Source organism: Patella vulgata, chromosome 2, assembly GCF_932274485.2.
Source record: "Patella vulgata chromosome 2, xgPatVulg1.2, whole genome shotgun sequence".
Classification (NCBI taxonomy): domain Eukaryota; kingdom Metazoa; phylum Mollusca; class Gastropoda; family Patellidae; genus Patella; species Patella vulgata.
In genome coordinates, this window is record NC_065880.2 from 80,709,059 (window position 1) to 80,729,342 (window position 20,284).

General features: G+C 35.1%; 1 protein-coding gene across 3 annotated transcripts in view; it reads right to left on the reverse strand.

The window, feature by feature from the left end:
• LOC126812008 (ras-GEF domain-containing family member 1B) overlaps positions 1-20,284 on the reverse strand; it is a 187,900-nt gene that overhangs the window by 45,818 nt on the left and 121,798 nt on the right. For all 3 annotated transcript variants that reach the window (XM_050538108.2, XM_050538109.2, XM_050538111.2), the window contains one exon: positions 2,956-3,012. In XM_050538108.2, coding sequence (XP_050394065.2) covers positions 2,956-3,012 — 57 coding nt within the window. The remainder of the gene's footprint in view (positions 1-2,955; positions 3,013-20,284) is intronic.

The following is a 20,284-nucleotide window of genomic DNA, read 5'->3' on the forward strand; positions in this document are numbered from 1 at the left end:
TTAACAACATGTTTATGGAATGTTTACTCACCCCAAAAAAATATCTCAACTGCTCAAAATGTTTTTAACACTTCAAGCGCCAGAAGAATAACAGTCATTTTCTGTATTTATATTTAACGTAGGTAAAAGAACCTTGGACAGTGGGGATCGAAATAAGAGTAGTCCGAAGCGACACAGCCTGGGCAAAATTTCCCTCATAGCACACTGCATGGCATACGCTCGTCTTCATAAGCCCAGTCGGAGCAGAACAATCAAACCTAAAACCCTATTTCATTTCATTTTTGTAATTGCCCTTTAGTCTGGAATAGTGTGCCTAGCTAATAACAGAAATATGTTTTGATATTATAAGGCCAAGTCAATTCAATTTTAGTTTTAGAGTTTTGATACAGTCCAACAATTATCTGATCCTGAGAAGCATGAGGCGCTTCGGGTAATTGTTTGCTAGTTTTATTACGCACATATTTTAATACAATCTAATTATGTGTAATTACTGTCAGAACCCATGCTGCAGTCATCATCGTTTAATAATGACATTTCTCACCAATTAACTGTGTTTGTTTATTTGTTCCGGGGTTGTGTTCTCCAGAGAGAGAGAGAGAGAGAGAGAGAGAAAGAGAGAGAGAGAGATGGGGTTTAATGTTTACTCAACACAAACTGGGTCATTTTGGGACTATCATATGGTTCAACTATATTTCAATAATTCGCTTAGCAGTGGGGAAAAAACGGAGGACCCTGAGAAAACCCATGAGTTTGGAGAGGCGACCTTAGTTCTCGTCACATACAACCGGGGAATCGAAACCATGCTAGTTGACTCAATAACAGACCTTATGATACAACGTACACGCACTAACCATTCAGCCATTCAACCCCCCTCCAGGGCAGAGAGCACAAATATATATTTTGTTGAGAAGCAACCCTTATAACCAGTGAAGATTAGATGAACTCCTTGGTAGTAATGAACAAATCTATTGGTGTAAACATTTCGGACAAGTTTTAATGTTAAGATTCAATTAGTTTTTTGCCCAATTTTTCCTTTCTTCTCAGGCTTTTCAGCACCTATCACCATGAGTATCCCCTTGCATTTATCTTGTAAAATGCTGCACTGTCAAATCATCACATTTCCATTAAATATATTCCAACCTAAGGGAAATTAATTCATTTAATGTTTCATTTTCTCAAATCTAAATTTAAATCCTTTGAAGCTTATTGCATATTTGTTATTTTAATTCTACATAAAGGTAGAATAAACAATTGTTGCTTTTGAAGTTTTCAATTTTAGAATTTTTGAATTAATTGTGCAGCTTGAAGCAGTTGTTGCAGACACGCCATTTACAAACAAGCACATATTTTATTCTATTAATATTAACCGGGTCGTGGAAATAGAAACTTTCCCACCCTTCTCAGCTTTAACCTTTCGCTATAAATTCTGTACTGCGGAAAGTGCAGCCATTGTTAAATTTAAAAAAATGGAAATCAATGGTAATTATTGTCCATTCATCAATCATCATCGTGGTTAGGTTTTGTATGGCCACCATATTGATTATCAACTAGTCTTTACATAACAAACAAAAACACATTTCTATTAACACACAATAAACACATTCGATCAATTCTTAAAGGGGCTCAACTATTTTTCTATTAACACATAAAAACACATTCAATCACTTCTTAAAGGGGCTCAACTATTTTTCTATTAACACAAACACATTCAATCACTCCTTAATTAAATGAGCTCAACTATTATTTTTTTTTTTAGGGGTTTTGCTTCGTAGAGATTAACAATTGGTATTTCTAGATCAACTATTAAAGGGGATCAACTATATTTTTCGAAGGGTTTCATTTAACTGTTCATGGTATTTCTTGAGCAGCAAGGATTTGATCATCTTCCATTTTATACATTTTTTTCTAGGTTTAACAAAATATTCTAAGAATACGGATGGCTCATTGGCTAAACACTAAAATCCTAGCACAAAGTTTATCTAATGGCAAATGAAAAGACTGCATTCTCAAAATACTTAAAATATATTTTTTTCTTGAAATCAGGCCCCACTTTACTAACTTTGACCAAAACGTAAAAACCCCTTTAATAAAATAATATCCATGTGATCTATCACCCGTACAAACAAATTAACGTCATTCTGTTAATATTATTAGAAATAAAACAAAACCAATGAACAAATCAAACAATGCCAGATCAATAGATCAATACAATTAAAGCAAGTAAATTTTGTTATTAATGGATATTTCATGTCCTACATTAATTCAACCGTTCCACACCAATAGATTTTTGTCATTATTTTTTTTTTTTTATTGAATTCATGTATGTTCCATATGTCAATCACAATATTTAATTATTGTTTACATAATACCAAAAATAGAAAAATAATTATAGAGAGAAAAATGAGGTTTGATTGTCATTAAATATAAACTAGATTATTTCGAGACTAACATATGGTTTATTGTTATATGTTCTAAATGTCAAACATAATATTTGATTATTCTTTAAATAATACCTGAGAGAGAGGAATTGGGCGGGGGGGGGGGGGGGGGGGAGAGGGGGGGAGGGGGTGTTAATGTCCACTGACATAAACTAGGTCTTTGCAGGACTAACATATGGGGTTCAATTTTACTGGAGGACCCAAAGAAAACCCACGAGGTTTGACAGGCAACCCTACTCCTTGTCACATACAAGCCTGGGATTAAAGCAACGTCACTTGACTCAATGACAGACCTTATGTTCTAAAGTTCCACCCAACCACCCCAGGATTCAGGAGTCATTTTATCTAAAAATATAAACAGACCTTATGATTTAAAGAACATGTATTAAATTTTTGCCATTCATCCCCCCTACACCACCTTGCCCCCCCCCCCCCCCAACTCACTCGTGACAACACTATATGTCTGTTTACCTTTTTCCCTAAATTAAACGGAAAAAAAAAATCTACTAGTACTTACCCTTCTTTTGTCTTCACAAGGACTTTGATCGTGCGCAATAGTTCCAAATATGGTCGGCTGGAAAACACAAGAAAATAATCATAAGTTTAACATCCTCTTTACAGAACTTTCAACATCGTAAACAACATAATGACTAATCACCATACAAGTCCACTCGTTAACAAACGGAAGTTTGAAGATGTGGAGTAAAGAAAATAAACTCTTCGGCTTTTCAAGTCAGAGAACAAAAACAACTTTTATAAAAGTTAACAATGTCGGCATAAAAAACAAAAGAAATTCACAGTCACAATCACAAAGTCAGTTCGTGATACAATCCATATAAACAGAGTTGAACGTCAAACCACATGTTTCACGAGCTACTTGAGGTTTAAAACGTTTGCCAAGTCTTAAAGCATAAAGATTACGATCCCCAAAATAAACTAAATGTTTCGCCCCGAGGTCTGGACTCCTGCCAGAACTGTCTTCTATTCCGCACACTAAAAAACACTCCCTTGACAAATTTCCAGCCAAAGTTAATCAGAATTGAAAATCAAAATACAATTTGGAATTGAGACAATTAGGATCCGGTTTCTGATTCAGTATCGACTGAATGACAAGAGAACGATTCTGATTCTTGACTGTGGCACCAGTGGCGCCGACTTCTAGGAACTAATATATTTGAATTTTAAAAGCCGTTGAGTTATAAGTGTTAAAACTTACATAGTATATAAGCTAGGGTATAAGATATCCGAGTCAGTGAAGATATAGAATGTACAGTGATAAACGACGACTCAGTGTTATAACAGATACACACACACACACTCTCACGTCCAGCATGTAGTTAGTGCAAGAAACTCTATTAACGTATTGTAGGCAGTAACGACCAGTGTTCTAAATGAAATGGGGATAATCATCAGTCATCCTCGATCTTTTATATCATTCATCCACAATTATACGCCTCACAGGTCATTGTATAGTCATGGTTTCTACCATCAACACTGACCATTCAATATTATCCCCACCAATCAGCGATCAGTCAAAGGTGGCTCGTAATTATTGGACAAGATTTCGAAACCCATGATAGTCATGATTCAACCAGCGCTTGACTCAACATTGAGTCATGGTTCTCAGAATCAATATCAGCTAATAATAATAATAATAATAATTGATGCCACGTCTTTTAAAGGTCTATTGTTTCGGGCTCGTTCATTCATTAAACTCTCATGAAAATCAATAAAATGATTCCGATGGGTGATGGAATTTTTTTTTCTCTTGAATAAATGAAAACTGTGCAAATATATTTACTCTCCTGAGTATTTCTTAATTTAATTTCCCCAATCGACTTTAGGGATTTGAGATTTGATTTATTTATATACAGATGTTATCCGAAAAAGTATAGAAGTTGTCCACTAAAGGAAAAAGAAAGTCTATTGGAAGACTAGGTACATAATATGTACCTGAAAGATAAATAGAGAGATGAATGGGGTTTAACGTCCACTCAACACAAACTAGGTCATTTCGGGACTAACACAAGGTTCATTTTTATTTCAATAATTTTCTTGCGCGTAGGGGTCATTAGCAGTGGGAGGAAACAGGAGGACCCCGAGAAAACCCACTAGGTTGGACAGGCGACCCTACTCTTTGTTGTAAAGTACCATACCAGTTGACTCAATGACAGACCTTATGATACAGCGCACACATGCTAACCATTTGGCCACCTACCCCCACCCCCCCTCTACCACCTGAATAATAATCTGTGGAGAAAACAAACAAACACACATAATTATAGGAAATGAAATGAATTCCACAGGCAGGCTATTACAGACAGGCATATGCCATAAGGTATCTGTGCTATGAGGTAAATTTTGCCTGGCCAACAACTTTACTTCAACTGTCAAGGCATGCCAATGCATATACCTGAGCTAAGTTTTTTGTCCCCATCTGAAAAACTAGATGCTTTTCTTTGGCAGGATACAAAGTTAACATAATTGATTGGTATACTAAAGCATTTTAATACCATAGTTCTACATTTTTGTTCAGCATCAACATGAAATATTCTACTAGCTTGGATGATGCAATCAGATCACAAAGAGGCCCTTCAAAATATTTCATCGAAACTCATAAGACTATAGATCGTCTCCTGAGGATGCCGAATATTAATAAATTTTCAATTCATTATATTATTTTTGTACATATATTGAACGAAATTGAACCATTTTTGGAGCAATATTCCTTTTAGAGATTCCACTTTCAAATGCCAATCAGGGACATTAAAGATACATTATGGGAGATTTTTATAAGGATTTAGCCATTCTTGCTATAACAGTACAAAAATAGATGATGAAATAAGAATATATTGAAAATTTCAGTCAAATTTCAATCAAAATTTTCAATATCAATGAAATTAAGTTTCTAAAAAAAAAGGAAAAATTTTCTGGAAACTACTTGAACAAAAACTTGAAGCAGCCGCTGGAATAATGGCGTTAAGAGCACCGTGACAATGTCATGACGACAAACCAACCTGTTGGAATCAATACGCAGCAACAGTTTTCCATTTAAACGCCAGAAAAAACAGAATTGAGAACAATGACGCCGTCTGCTGCTAATACAGATAAATCATAACCCATGTTTTATTATGAGAATCGCAGGTGTTGTTCGATGAAAATGAGGATTTTAATAATTAAAATTTAATCTGAATCATCAATATGTTATATTGGAATCAATATTAAAAGTACAACGTTAGACACCATTTCATTTCATTAAATCAATACATCTTGTGTCTCCAACAGACTTTTTCCTTTTTTCTGGAAATAAATTATAAGATTTTAGTCAAGGATTAATGGAATACCGAGAAATTCAAATTTCAACCAAATACAATGTATCTCAAAGTTTTAAAAAAAAAAAAAAAAAAAATTGTGAGCAGTGTAACAAATTTCAACAAAATCTCTCAAAGTTTAAAAAAAAAATCGGGAACAAATGATTCTCATCGATTTTGAGTCAACAAAGGACTTTGATTCAGTTGAAAACAAACAGAATCCCACGAAACATGAACTTGTGTAGAATCCGCATCCAACAGGAATATGAAAACAATGGATCGAAGGATCCGATACGGAAGTTTCCTTCACTAGATATTTATTAAGGTAGATAAACAAAAGCGACACTAAGACTGTTTTCATCGTCAAGAAGAAGAGAGTACGTCTTGGAAACGTTGGTTTAATAATATCTGAGGAAGAAAACTCGAAACATTGATTTAATAATATCTGATGATGAAAACAGTATCGCTTTTGTTTATCTACTTCTATACTAACATAGAAAATACTAGAATATACAGACCCTACCAAAAAGATAAACAATCATGACTTATTTCAAAAGAATTTCAAAATCTTCATTGGTTCAACAGAAAAACTTGCTTAACTTATTTCAAAAGAATTTCAAAATCTTCATTGGTTCAACGGTAAAAACTTGCTTAACCTTATTTAGTACAAGATAATGTCAATATTCCACAAGATACTGAGTCGCTAAATTCTAACGATGACTAAATTATTGGAACCCTTCCTTATTTTTTAAACCTAAGATTAACCAAAATTTGGGTTGAACATTTCTGTACTTAACAATAAAACGAAGGAAGCTTCTAGTTAAAGATTTCTGTCGTTAGTAATAAAATGTAGGCAGTAAACGGTGCCACCCTTTTTCAACATCAACAACACTGAAAACACCTACACACAACTAAAAATATCTGGGCAAAAACTTGGCACCGGTTCCTGGCAACATTCCACGAAGACTACTGTAAGGTATAACCAGGAGAATCGAAGAAATCTCATAATAAGGTGAAACCAATTTAAATTATAGTTATCATGAGTATTGATCAATTTCTTTTTTATAAACAATCTTGTATTCTCAGAAAAGGAGAGAGAAAGAGAGAGAGAGAGAGAGATGGGGTTTAACATCCACTCGACACAAACTAGGTCATTTCAGGACTAACATATGGTTTAATTTTATTTCAATAATTCGGTTGTGCGTAGGGGGTCTTTAGCAGTGGGAGGAAACTGGAGGACCCGCCGGAGAAAACCCACGCGGTTGGACAGGCGACCCTACTCCTTGTCACATACAACCAGGGAATCAAAACCACGCCAGTTGACTCAATGACAGCCCGTATGATACAGTGCGCACGTGCTACCCATTTGGCCATCCAAGGCCTATTGCCTATTGCCTATGTTACAAAAAAATATATATACATATTTTAAAGTTGTATGTGTATCTTTGTATAATTATGTAAATGTATGTATCATTTGTTTGTTTTTTTTATTTGTATATGTACATAACCTTGTAAGGTTTTTTATGCAATAAAAGTTTATTCTTCTATATAACAAAAGTTACATAACCAATTTATGAAAATATGGTTGTGAATAATGTAAAATAAAATAAACAAAAGCAACTAAATACTTTTGTTTTTAAATTCATTTTTCACCTGGAGAAATCGGATGTCAAATTTTTAATAGGTGACCCCAAAGCTTTTGAGAAGAGCAACTAAGTACTTTTGGTTTTAAATTAATTTTTTACCTGGAGAATTACAGGCCAAATTTTTAATAGGTGACCCCAAAGTTTTTGAGAAGAGCAACTAAGTACTTTTGTTTTTAAATTAATTTTTTACCTGGAGAAATCGCAGGCCAAATTTTTAATAGGTGACCCCAAAGAACAAACATTCTACTTGATGTGGCCTAATTGTTGGATTCCGTCTTGTAACATTTTGTAGTGTTATTTCAACATGGATTCCTGGGACCTCCATGAAGACCTCCGGCCAATTTATTTGATTATAGAATTAATAACAGACAGAATTCTAAACAATTCAACCTCTCTCTCCTTCATTAACCCTAAACCTTTGACCTCCATTCACTGCCCACGGCTATTTTAAGACAATATATTTCCTTTAAATATGTTTGAATTTTGTTTATTTAAATTTGTGTGTGAGTAATTAGGTTGTTTACATGTTAAATGCGTAGGAATTAAAGACAATGTTTATAGTATTGATGTAGTCCATATTTGAGTGATTATATTCTATTTGTTGATCGAGTTGTACTGATGGACTGAGAACGCTCTGGGGCCTCTAAAGATCTTAATGCTCTCACATAATGGATCCGACATTAAGGAGTGTCATGCATTCCCACAACCACCTGAAGACATGGCCTCCCCTTGGTCTAGGGGTTTAAAGCGTGCATGAAATCATAAGATCTGTACATGACAAGGAGAAGGGTCGCCTGTCCAACCTCGTGGGTTTTCTCTGGGTCCTCCGGTTTCCTCCCACTGTTAAAAGACCACTGTCCGCATGCGAATTATTGAAATAAATTTAAACCATGTTAGTCCCGAAATGATCTAGTTTGTGCCAAGAGGATGTTAAACCCCATTTCTCTCTCTCCCCCTTTCTAAACCTTATATCTTACATTTACATGTCAAAGCCATCAATCATTAAGCCAGTCTTTTCTAACATATTTTTTTTCAACCATTAAATTTATTGTTTCTGTTGACTAATAGCCCCAGTCCCACTTTAACCAGCCACGGTACAGAAGACAAACTTTCTTTTGAACTGACCAGCCCAAACAGATGCCGTAACATGTTTATCAACAGATTGAAATGACCAGATCACCATAATGGTCTAATTTATCTTCCTTTCTTCAAATACTATCATCACAAATTACATCTGGCTACTTTAATCCTAGATCATTCACGCATAAACAAATACTCTGCAGCCAATTACATTCACCCCTTATCCATCACCATTCATAAATAAACTCAATCAACCAATTAGATTCAAGGATAATCATCATGATTGGCCAATCAAACTGTTTGTTTAGAGTTTCAAATTAAACACAAATTTCTCTTGATGAGTTTGTTTTATTGGTCAGTCTGACCAGACTGGGGTGGGGGGGGGGGGTCATCTAGTTGAACTTTGACCTGTAGGGTTCAAATATCAATGCTGATAGAGAAGATGAAAGGAATGACAGATAAACCTAATATCGGTGTAACTAAGTGAAATATTTTATCACATTTAGTGATAAATATGTTATTGGATCTTATCACTGGTCGACAAGTCTATCACAAATCTATCTACACAGTAAAAGTGCCCAAGTTAATTAACCAGTGTAAATCCTCATCTACCAGATCAGACTTGCAAAATCTGACATAAATTATTTCACAAAAAATTGCAGAATAAATTAATTCTCAGTTGAAGAGCGAGGTAAATTGACATACATTATTTGAAAAGACAACAATAAGCTTATCTTTTTTTTTTTTAATTTGTGGATAACATTGTCTTGGACAGGTACCTTATTTCCAGGATATGTGGACTTTCCGAAAGATTATAAGTACACCCTACCACCAATATGATTAAAATACAGATCTCTATTTCGTTTTGTTTTTTTATACTTTTGATGGCCTACACTACATGAAGATCTGTCTGACCAGTTGTACGAGCGGCTTTTGAACCTATGATGTCAGACATTGATTAATCAATTAGTGTCAACGTTTCTAGGGGTTTACCCACAGTTCCGTGCAGAGCACACTAAGAAATCATTGTAACAGACCGTTTCATTGGCTAATTCTTCTCATCAACTAAAACGCCTGTTATATAACAACTCTTCCAGATCCTAGTGTTGTGAAGACAAGTAAAACGAAATTTTGAACTATAAAAAATGAAACGAAATAGGATCTGTGTTTTAATCAGATTCCCCTACCACAGACATTAAACCTGTCATTTCTCGCATTTATCTAATTCTAAAATATAAAAACAAATCCACTTAAATGATTATACATTTAATGTTTTGGTGAAATTCTGTTTAATAAATTTGTTTACAACAAAATTCACTTTTATGATAATAACTTTTTTTGGGTGTAATCCAACCTAATACGTTTATTTACAACAAAATTCGGTTTCTGATGTAAACTGCTTGTATGTTATGTTGACATTAAAATAAACAAACATAGTAGAAAGATGCAGAAAGGACACAAACATCCTTGATTCTTGACGGCAACAGGATTTGACATCAATTTATTTTTTATTACTATCAGGATGTTGATCAGGATACTATCGTAAGTAAGGCAGTGACCCTGTAATTATAGTTCGATCCTGGAGAGAGAGAAATAGGGTTTAATGTCCACTTGACACAAACTATGTCATTTCGTGACTAACATATTGTTTAATCTTATTTCAATGCTCGCATCTTTGGTCTTTAGCGGTGGGAGGAAACTGGAGGACCCGGAGAAAACCCACAAGGTAGGGCAGGCGACCCTACTCTTGCCACGTACAACCGGGGAATATTGATTAAGATAATGATATATCAACAGATCGATTCGTATCATTATATTAAACTTCATTTCGGGTCAGGAAGAACAATTTTCGTTTATTTCTGGGCCCTTATTCACGAAAACTTAAACTAAGATACAATCGAAATTTTAAGAAATACTGCAATTCGATTGGCTGACCAATATGCAAATTGGATATATGCAAATTGATTTTACTGGTCAGCCAATCGAATTGCAGTATTTCTTAAAATTTCGATTGTATGTTAGTTTAAGTTTTCGTGATTAAGGGCCCTGGACACAAAATTATAACTCTGGCCAAATTTGGAAATACTGCCAGCATTTTCCATGGTAAATGCAGTCCTTCATGTTTATAAAATTGTGCGAGAGCCATAAAAAGCTACTGATACCTTGAATATATGCAGTTTAAAAGTAAACGAAAACTGAAAGTAGTTTATTAATCTCAATATTTAGGAGAGCGATTTAGCTAATTTGCAGGAGTCTTTAATGTCTCCTCCGAAGGAAAGCCGGCGTGCGTCGAGAGGAGCAGGAACAAAAGCTCCCCTTAAACGTGAAGGACTGTAAATGAATGATTATTTTGCTGTTTTCAGTTGTAAATGTAAAAGCAGAGAATCGAAACCATGTCACTTGACCGAATGACAGACCTCATGATACAGCCCGCACATGATAACCATTCGGCCAACCCACCCCCTGAAAGAGTAAGCATACTAATCTACCTTGTCTTTAGCAATAAATGCTGTCTTCTCTCGCAGTAAAACAAACTTTGTTAGTTGAATCATGTTGATAAATTTCACCTGAAACTTAATCCGTGAACAATCTCTTCAATAATATCTCTCAACGGAATCTCATCAAATGTTTCTAGAAACACGTCAACATCATTCTGGTAATAATCCCTCGTCTTGTTCTTTATTTTAAAAGCCTTTCCAATAATCACTACACTTTTGTTTAAACGTGACGAAGATCAAATTTAATTCTCCTACGCAAATTTGTCAGATTAACTTCTTAGAGTTCTTTAATCTTTATTTAAAACACTTTCTCAAATTTAAATTGTGCCACAAAGAAAAAATCAAATTTGAATAGACAAAGCTTCTATGGATGGTTTGAACAATTCAATCACTATAAAGTAGCGTTTACAGCATCAATTCCAAAATTAAATTCTTCTGAGAGATTTTGAATTCCTTGCTAACTAAAGTTAAAGAAATATCAGTGCAAATATGGTTGAATTCAGTTCAAACCATAAAAACATCAGTCCAATAATAGTTCTGTGTCGTTTAGTATTTTCCAAGATATGATAAATCAAAAATTTCTCAACATTCAGAATCTTCTGCAGATGATATAACAAAAATATGGTCAAAAACCAATGCCATTTGTAGTCTTTGCTAAAAATATTTTGATGGGCCTCGTTTTACCAGTAATTTGATTACGTCCAACCCAGGACTTTTATTGTCTCATTGACTAATGCTCTATATATCTCAAAACACCTTCAATTCACATAGACACGTCTGTCTGGACGATGAACCAGGTAGAAATGTCTATTCATAAAATCATTCAATGTCAATCTCACAAAAAATCAGCAAATTCAGTATCAATTCTGCCTTTCTTTATGCAAAAAAAAATATTGCATGTATTTAAGATACTGTCCTAATCTGTATGAATCTGACGTATTGGACATAAAAATTGTAAATAATAACAACATCCAAATAAATATGAATCCTTGTGAATCTGGATTAATGCCAAAACTTGTTCACTCAAAATAAGAATCACTTAAGCGCGCAGGGTTATACGTAGACACTGTCAGTCCAAATAAACCCGAATCTCAGTGAATCCGGATTAATGTTAAAACTCGTATACTCTCACAAGTCAATCCTCAAAATAAGAATCACTTTAGCGCGCCGGGTTATAGTAGACACGGTCAATCCAAATAAACCCGAATCTCAGTGAATCCGGATTAATGTTAAAACTCGTATACTCTCACAAGTCAATCCTCAAAATAAGAATCACTTTAGCGCGCCGGGTTATAGTAGACACTGTCAATCCAAATAAACCTGAATCTCAGTGAATCCGGATTAATACTAAAACTTTTACACTCATAAACCATGAGTTACAATCTCAAAAGTCAATTCTCAGAATAAGAATCAATTTCACCTTTCTTAATACCATGTGGTTTTAAACATCTTAAGATGACACTTGAACTGAAAACATACTTCACGCTACCCCTCTGGTGTCTGCTGGTCAGCCAGCCCCTTAGCATCCCCAGCATGTGGTCGGCAGTTGTTTATGAAAGGTCAATATCCATCACTAGCCAGTGGTCAGTTTAATTTGAATTCTGATTGAGAGATATCAGAACATTAGGCCAAACCAACTCATAAATAACCCACACAATTCTTGTATATGACATTTTGTTAAGAATTCAAAACTTAAAGTGGCATTATGTAAGATTTGATTAAGAGCTGACAGTCCTAGCTATAATAGTTAAAAAATAGATAATGAAAACAGAATATGCAGAAAATATCTGTCAAATTGCTTCACTCTGAACCAAGTTATTATCGATTCAATTTTAAGCTAGTCTCGATCATCATTACTTATGTTAGTACTATAATAAACAAAGTCTTGATTATCCAATATCCGCTTTAATATCGCAGGCTAACAATGGCATTGACAGTTGATTATGGTCTGGATGAGTTAATTAATGTCTAATTAATAATTTAGATAACATTTCAGACCTAAAGAAAGACCTGCAATAGGCAGATTTAGCTCTTGCATAATGTATGTTTAAGATTTCAAAACTCAAATATATGAAAATAATTTAAAGCTTTTTGTTTTTAAATTTGTCTTTTACCTGACGAAATCAATGGCAAAATTAAAACAGGTGTTCCTGAAGAACAGAAAATCCAATTGGTATGGCCTTATCACTAGCTAGTAGTCAGTTTAATTTTAATTTTGATTGACAGGTATGGGTGTATTATAATCCTCAGCCACTGACTGACCAACCATCAGATATAAGGGGTGTTAGATAACATCCTAATGTCCAGTCCAACTGACCAATGATCAGATATCAGGGAGTTAGATAATATCCTTAATGTCTAGTCTAACTGACCAGTTGATGTCTATGGGGTGGATTACGTAACAACTGGTTTGATGACAGACAGGGATATTGGCTTACAGAAGAGAAGTATTACCCAAACATTGATAGCAGGGGTAGGATTAGAGAACCAGACATGATTACGCAGGGCTCCCCGATATTGGTTTAGAAAAGAGACAGTATTACGCAGGAGTAATAGATATTGGTTTCAAACATGCATAAATCTGATATCTGCCCATCGGAGCAGAACAGAATGACATTAAACCCCTTTTCATTTCATAAGATATGTTTGAGAGAAGAGACTGTGTGGGAAACTATGTGAGAACATTATTTTCCCTAGCTAGGGGCCTTTGAGTAGGCAGTATACAAGACTCAATAATCTACAGTCTCTACAGGAAAAACACTCTGGCCTTTCCTATATATTTATGGGGAAATTTCTATTGAAAAATACTATAGTATTCTGTAGGAAGGATTACCATAGTATTCTGTACTGTAGTATTCTCGACACAAGCTAGGTCATTTCGGTACAAACACATGGTTCGATTATATTTCAATAATTTGCTTGCGTGTTGGGGTCTTTAGCAGTGGGAGAAAACCCTACCCCTTGTCACGTACAACCAGGGAATCGAAACCATGTCAGTTGACTCAATGACAGACCTTATGATACAACACGCAAGCACAAACCATTCAACCATCCAACCCCTCCACCTTCTGTAGGGCTCTGGATAAAACGTTGATATTTTTATAAGACAAGTGAGCAGCAGACGTCCTGCTGAATCTGGTGATTACAACCCTCTTAGATTTCCTTTCTCCTTTAGGGTATCTTAAACAAACCTTTATACAAGACATGATTTGTTGATAAGATAACAGCAACTCATGTTCTCTAGAAAGTTGGTAATGTTAGTATCGAGTTTAAAGTAATTTGATAATGGATGGATTAACTCCAAATCAAAACCAACTGACAAAGTCTAGTGAGACAGAGAGAGAGAGAGTTGAACATTCACTCAACACAAACTAGGTCATCTCAGGACTAACAATTTTTTTTTAATAACTCGCTTGCGGGTCAGTGTTTTTAGCAGCAGGAGCAAATTGAAATGAAATTAAATGGCGTTAAACGTCCTACTTTTCTGCACTGACTGGTCTAATGAAGAAAGACATACATTATTTAGTGTACTGTGAGGGACACTCTGCCCAGACTGTGATATTTATTTCCACCTACTGTTCCTCAAATTCTAACTGTCATGGGTTCATTTTATGCCACATGGAGTACGTGAGAGGGAGTTTGGGTTATGACTAGATACTTTTTCCTTCCAAAATTTCCTGTCTTGTAACAGTTAATAATGGATCCTTCTAAATCTAACCCTTGTTCACTGTGGATAGTCAGTGACACACACATTGGGAGCCACGGTGGCTAAGTGAGTAAGATGCTGGCTCACTAGCCTGGAGGTCCCAGTTTTGATTCAGGTGTTGGCTGAGAAAGGACAGCTGTCTAGTCATTTGGATGGGACAAAAAAACAAGGTCCCATGTACACATTGGTGTGCACGTAAAAGACCCCTCGGAAGTTGGAATTTGATGTAAGAGTAGGTCGTAAAGTCGCAATCTGGGCAAAATTTTGCCCATAGCACACTGTATGTATGGCGTATGCCCGTCATTATTAGCCCAGTCTGAGCAGAAGAGTAGGACGTTAAACCCCATTTCATTCCATTTGTCAGTCGCACACGGAATCATGTACATAGACAATACTAGCGAACAGAAATCTGGACAAAATTGAAACTGTCAAGGCTTCTTTAATGCATACACAACATTTCATCCTATTTGAACAACTGGTCGACCAGACGACACCTTAAGTGTTGTTTATTCTTAGACTGTTCCATTGTATTCCATTTTCAGCTGAAATGTTTCTAATCTAATTCTGTTTATTTTTAGAATGTTTCAGACTTATTTTACTCCAGGGACTTGCTGAAATTAATATCACATCAAGCCATATCTCACGTTTTTTGAAAATTTGTGTTGATAATTTGATTTTAAATTCAGAAGGGACAGTTATTTTAAATTTAGATCATATCACGCTATTCAGTCGAGCCCTTTCACAAGAAATTCAAATTTTTCTCACATACACATGCACATGCAAAACATCATTTTATGATCCGAGACGAGAGATTGACATTCGATAAGTATCACACCCAGATGGCGCTATTTATTTACTCTTGTTTCATGTCCTGTGTCAAGCCAAACCCTCAATTAAAATTTAGAATTATTCCAAGACATTGAAAACAGATGCATTCGGAATCTTACTGCCACTGAGTTTAACGCCCAAAATGGTATCTATTTGGTTTTTGACAGAAGAGGAAAATATCACTAAATTTAAACTTGTTAAATGTAAACAAAGAGGGTAGAGACATGTCGGAACTAAATCTTATCGTTGAGCCATCCATTGCGAAAGTTCTTAAAGTGTGAATCCATTTTGATTCAAATACTTTCCAAATGACATATTTTTGTTATTATCGGGATCAGCCTTGAAAAGCTCAATTTTTTGTATCGTAACATTTGTACTTGTCTGTAAACTTGTAAAAACAATATGTATTTAAAGTGATATTTCTGTTACACTGTATCTGTTACCCTGGTAAAAATGGCTTTAAGGGTATGCAATGACATGCTTCGCATCATAGGTGTAAAGATTTTGCTCAGCCCTGAGTTTTTGTGTAAACATTGACAGATTCCTTACAAGAACATTCACAGATTTTAATGTGAACATTCAAAGATTTTTTACATGAACATTGACAGATTACAGATTTTTATATGAACATTCACAGATTTTTATGTGAACATTCACAGATTTTTATGTGAACATTCACAGATTTTTTATGTGAATATTCACAGATATTTTACGTAAACATTCACAGATTTTGACGTAAACATTCACAGATTTTTACGTGAACATTCACAGATTTTTACGTGAACATTCACAGATTTTTACGTGAACATTCACAGATTTTAAGTTAACATTCACAGATATTCTAAGTGAACATTCACATAAGTAAATTCAACTTTTAGTAGTGTAAATCTTGTCTGCATGGGGCACCCTACTGATGGCCCTATTTTTAATCTGATTAAATCCAAAGCAGGAGATTATATACTGTTGATATTTTTGATTTTGTTTTCTTTTAATTAAATATTAAATATATGGAAAATTAGATTAAAAGCAGGCAGTTCTCACTATAATAGTTAAAGGGAATATGCTGAAAATTTCAGTAAAATTGTTTCACTCTTAAACCAAGAAAACCTTATTTTCAAATCACTGTCATAATAATTAACAAAGTCTTGATTATCCATTTTTGCAGTAGTTAATCATCAATGGGCATTGAACACCAGATCGGATTTGAATCCAATGAAAATCAGACACATAAGATGGCATCAAGAATTGATGATGGTCTTTTCATATTAATAAATGTGTAATTAGGCCTAAAGAAAGATCTGCAATAGGCAGATTTAGCTCTTGCATAATGCATGTTTAAATAATTTATTTGAATACATTCTAATGTGGATTAAGCCATGAAAAAATAGGTTGTTTTATTATAAAACAATAGTTTATTCTGATTTTTATCTAAATAGGGAATGAGTAATAGGCATAGCAATTATAAGTCCCCTCTCCATAAAAATAGATTGCCTGAAAATTGCAAATGACAATCGACGGCTTTAAAAAAAAATCCAGCCTGTTGTGTAGGCGATGAAAGTCTGCATGGTCGCCAGATGCAACATGTAAATACCAAAATTCTGTACAAAATATCAAATTGTTGGCATCGTGTTTGTAAGAGGAAATATTTGTTGGGTAGCAGAAGTGGTTTCATGTGTTGTTTTGCATGAAATTGGAATAACTCTACAGATCTTCCATATGTGGCCTACATTCATGTCTATAAAAAACCAACAAGTACGCTTAAACCATGGCTCAAGTCAATCGGATATTTTTATTTAAAGTCTGAATTTTTTTTCTCAAAGCCACAACATAATTAACAAATGAAATGGGTTTTAATGTCCTAATGAAGACGGGCATATGCCATACAGTGTGCTATGAGGGAAATTTTGCCCGGGCAGCAGTGCTTCGGCCTAATATTATATCGAATTCCAACAGCCAAGGGATCTTTTACGTGCACACCAATGTGAACACGGGACCTTGGTTTTTCGTCCCATCCGAACAACTAACATAATTAACACAATAAAAACTGTAAAACCTCTGTGAAAGTTGATTCTCTAAAAGGAATATCAGTCCGAAAATGGTTAAATTCCAGCCATTCAGACAGAGAGAGAGAAATGGGGTTTAACGGCCACTCGCCACAAACTAGGTCATTTCGGGACTAACATATGGTCTAATTTTATTTCAATAATTCGCTTGCAGTGGGAGGAAACCCACGAGGTTGGACAGTCGACCCTACCTAGCCATTCAGACAATATAAACAAAATGAAATGAAATGAAATGGGGTTTAACGTCCTACTGTCTTACTCCAATGAAGACGGGCAAATGCCATGCAGTGTGCTATGAGGGAATTTTTGCCCAGACAGCAGTGCTACGGTCAACTGCCAAGAGATTTTTTATGTGCACGCCAATGTCTACATGGGACCTCAGTTTTTCATACCATCTGAATGACTAGACAGCTGTCCTTGTCAGGCCCTCCGTTCTGCACCACTGACAAGGGGAAACCACGCAGGACAATATAAACAAACCAACATCACCTATCAAAGGTATCTATAAATATTTGGTAAAATGTTTTAAGGGCCTGATTTTAATCCGACTGAGATTGAATCCAAGCAAGAAGATAATCTATCATTGATAATTTGTTTTTGTTTTCTTCGTTAGAAAATTAATATTCATTAATTTGTTTTACATGTATCTACTTTAAAGACACTTTCCAATAAAAGTATGGCAATTTTGGTATATATGGAAAGTAGAAATATCCAATCTTACTCGAAAAATACTGGATTCCCTGAAAAACACCCATGGAGGGCATAGGTTTCCCTAATCGGCAACCCAACAATCAGGGATCTCTGTACGAGTGACGTCAAAGGTTGCACGCGAAGATTGTCTGATCTCTCAACGTTAGTGAGCGCTTGATAAACTTGATGGTAAGCTTAAACGTGCAACAGTTTCTGAGATAAAAACCACGGAAAAAGACGTGGGCAGTGGATAATCCGAGAATTTAATCAGGCTTCAATATTTATGACAAATAATCAGAAATTAAAGACAACATCGTCTTGTATATGCAATGAACTCTCCTCTGGCTTCAACCCTGTTGCTAGGTACCGCATCAGCCAAGTCACATAACAAAAAGATGACCTCTTAATAGATTTGTTATAGCAGTGGTATTCCCTCATGGATACAATGTTTTGAGAGGGATTTTAAACAAAATTTTAATTTATTAATTAGTTTGAATATGTTTTTAGTTCAAATTTGTACGTGGGAAGGTACCTTTAAGATATTTTCAGAAGTATTTGGAGGATTCAAATATACACTGAACTTGTTTTTTTACCTCAAAAATATGCCAGGTTGATTATTCTACGATGTACAAGAAATATTTTTGGAATGAAATGTTGGTCTGCTTTTCTACTTTCCGTGTTGTCAAGGTTTTTGTTAAACAGATCAAGTTTGTTCTTATATTAGTCCGAGCCAACTAAGACAGATTACGGAATGTTGAAAGCTATAGATTATCAGACTTAAACTACTTGCAAGCCACCCAATATTTTCAAAAATATTTGAGGGTAAACGAAATGAAGCTTGACTTTTACGGAAGATTAGGCCTGTTCGAGTTTATATTAGTTTGTACTGAATTGCATCCACCAACCTCAATGGGGGAGAAAAGCAAAATTGTCTTGATCCAGAACATAAAAAAAGTTCTCAATCGCCCTGATGAATGTTGACAAATTTTCAACTCATCATATCTTTGTAAATGCTGACGGAATTGAACTCATATTCCTTTCTGAAAGATTCAATTAATTGCAGGCCTAGAAATAACGGTTTTAGATGTACCTGACAAAATGTCAGGCACTAATGAAATAGTACCTGACATGTATTGATAATATCAATAAAAAGACAAATCAGTGCCTGACAAAATGTCAGATACCAAAGGTTTTGTGCCTGACAAAGCCTGAATCTGTGTGTCTGACAATGTCTGTGACAGGTGCCTTATTTCCAGGCTTGATTAATTGTGAATAAAACTTTTCAGAGAAGCTGAAACTAAAACAGAAGGCATGAATGTATTTCTCGATTAAGTTTTTGTTTTCATCAGCAGAAATCATCTGGATGCCAAATAGACAACTTGAAGAGATCTCATTCATTCTCATGACGTCTGTTCATTCAAATTCAGATTATTTACCAAACCATTGTTTTTCTGATCACGAGGCAAGTTGTTAATATTTATATATAGAACGGAATACATGCTAATTATAGTAACAGGTCAATATTAAAATCAAGGTTAAAAACAGCGGGTGAACAACCCTCAACCATCAAAACATATTCTACCGTTATCTGGATTTTTTGGAAAGGTGCCTTGAGAAGATGTCTGTTTCGTTTAAATCGTTGTCATTTATCTTTCCAAATTGTTGCAAATAAAACAAATAAATAACATGGGGTTTAATGTTCTACCTTTTGGCACCAACTCGGCTAATGAGAGAGAGAGAGAGAGAGAGAGAGAGAAATGGGGTTTAACGTCCACTCAACATAAAACTATGTCATTTCGGGACTAACATATGGTTCAATTTTATTTCAATAATTCGCTTGCGCGTAGGGGTCTTTAGCTGTGGGAGGAAACCGGAGGACCTGGAGAAAACCCACGAGGTTGGACAGGTGACCCTACTCCTCGTCACGTACAAACGGGGAATAGAAACCCGCCAATTGACTCATTGACAGACCGTATGATACAGCGTGCACGTGCTAACCATTCGGCCATCCAACCCCCAACTGG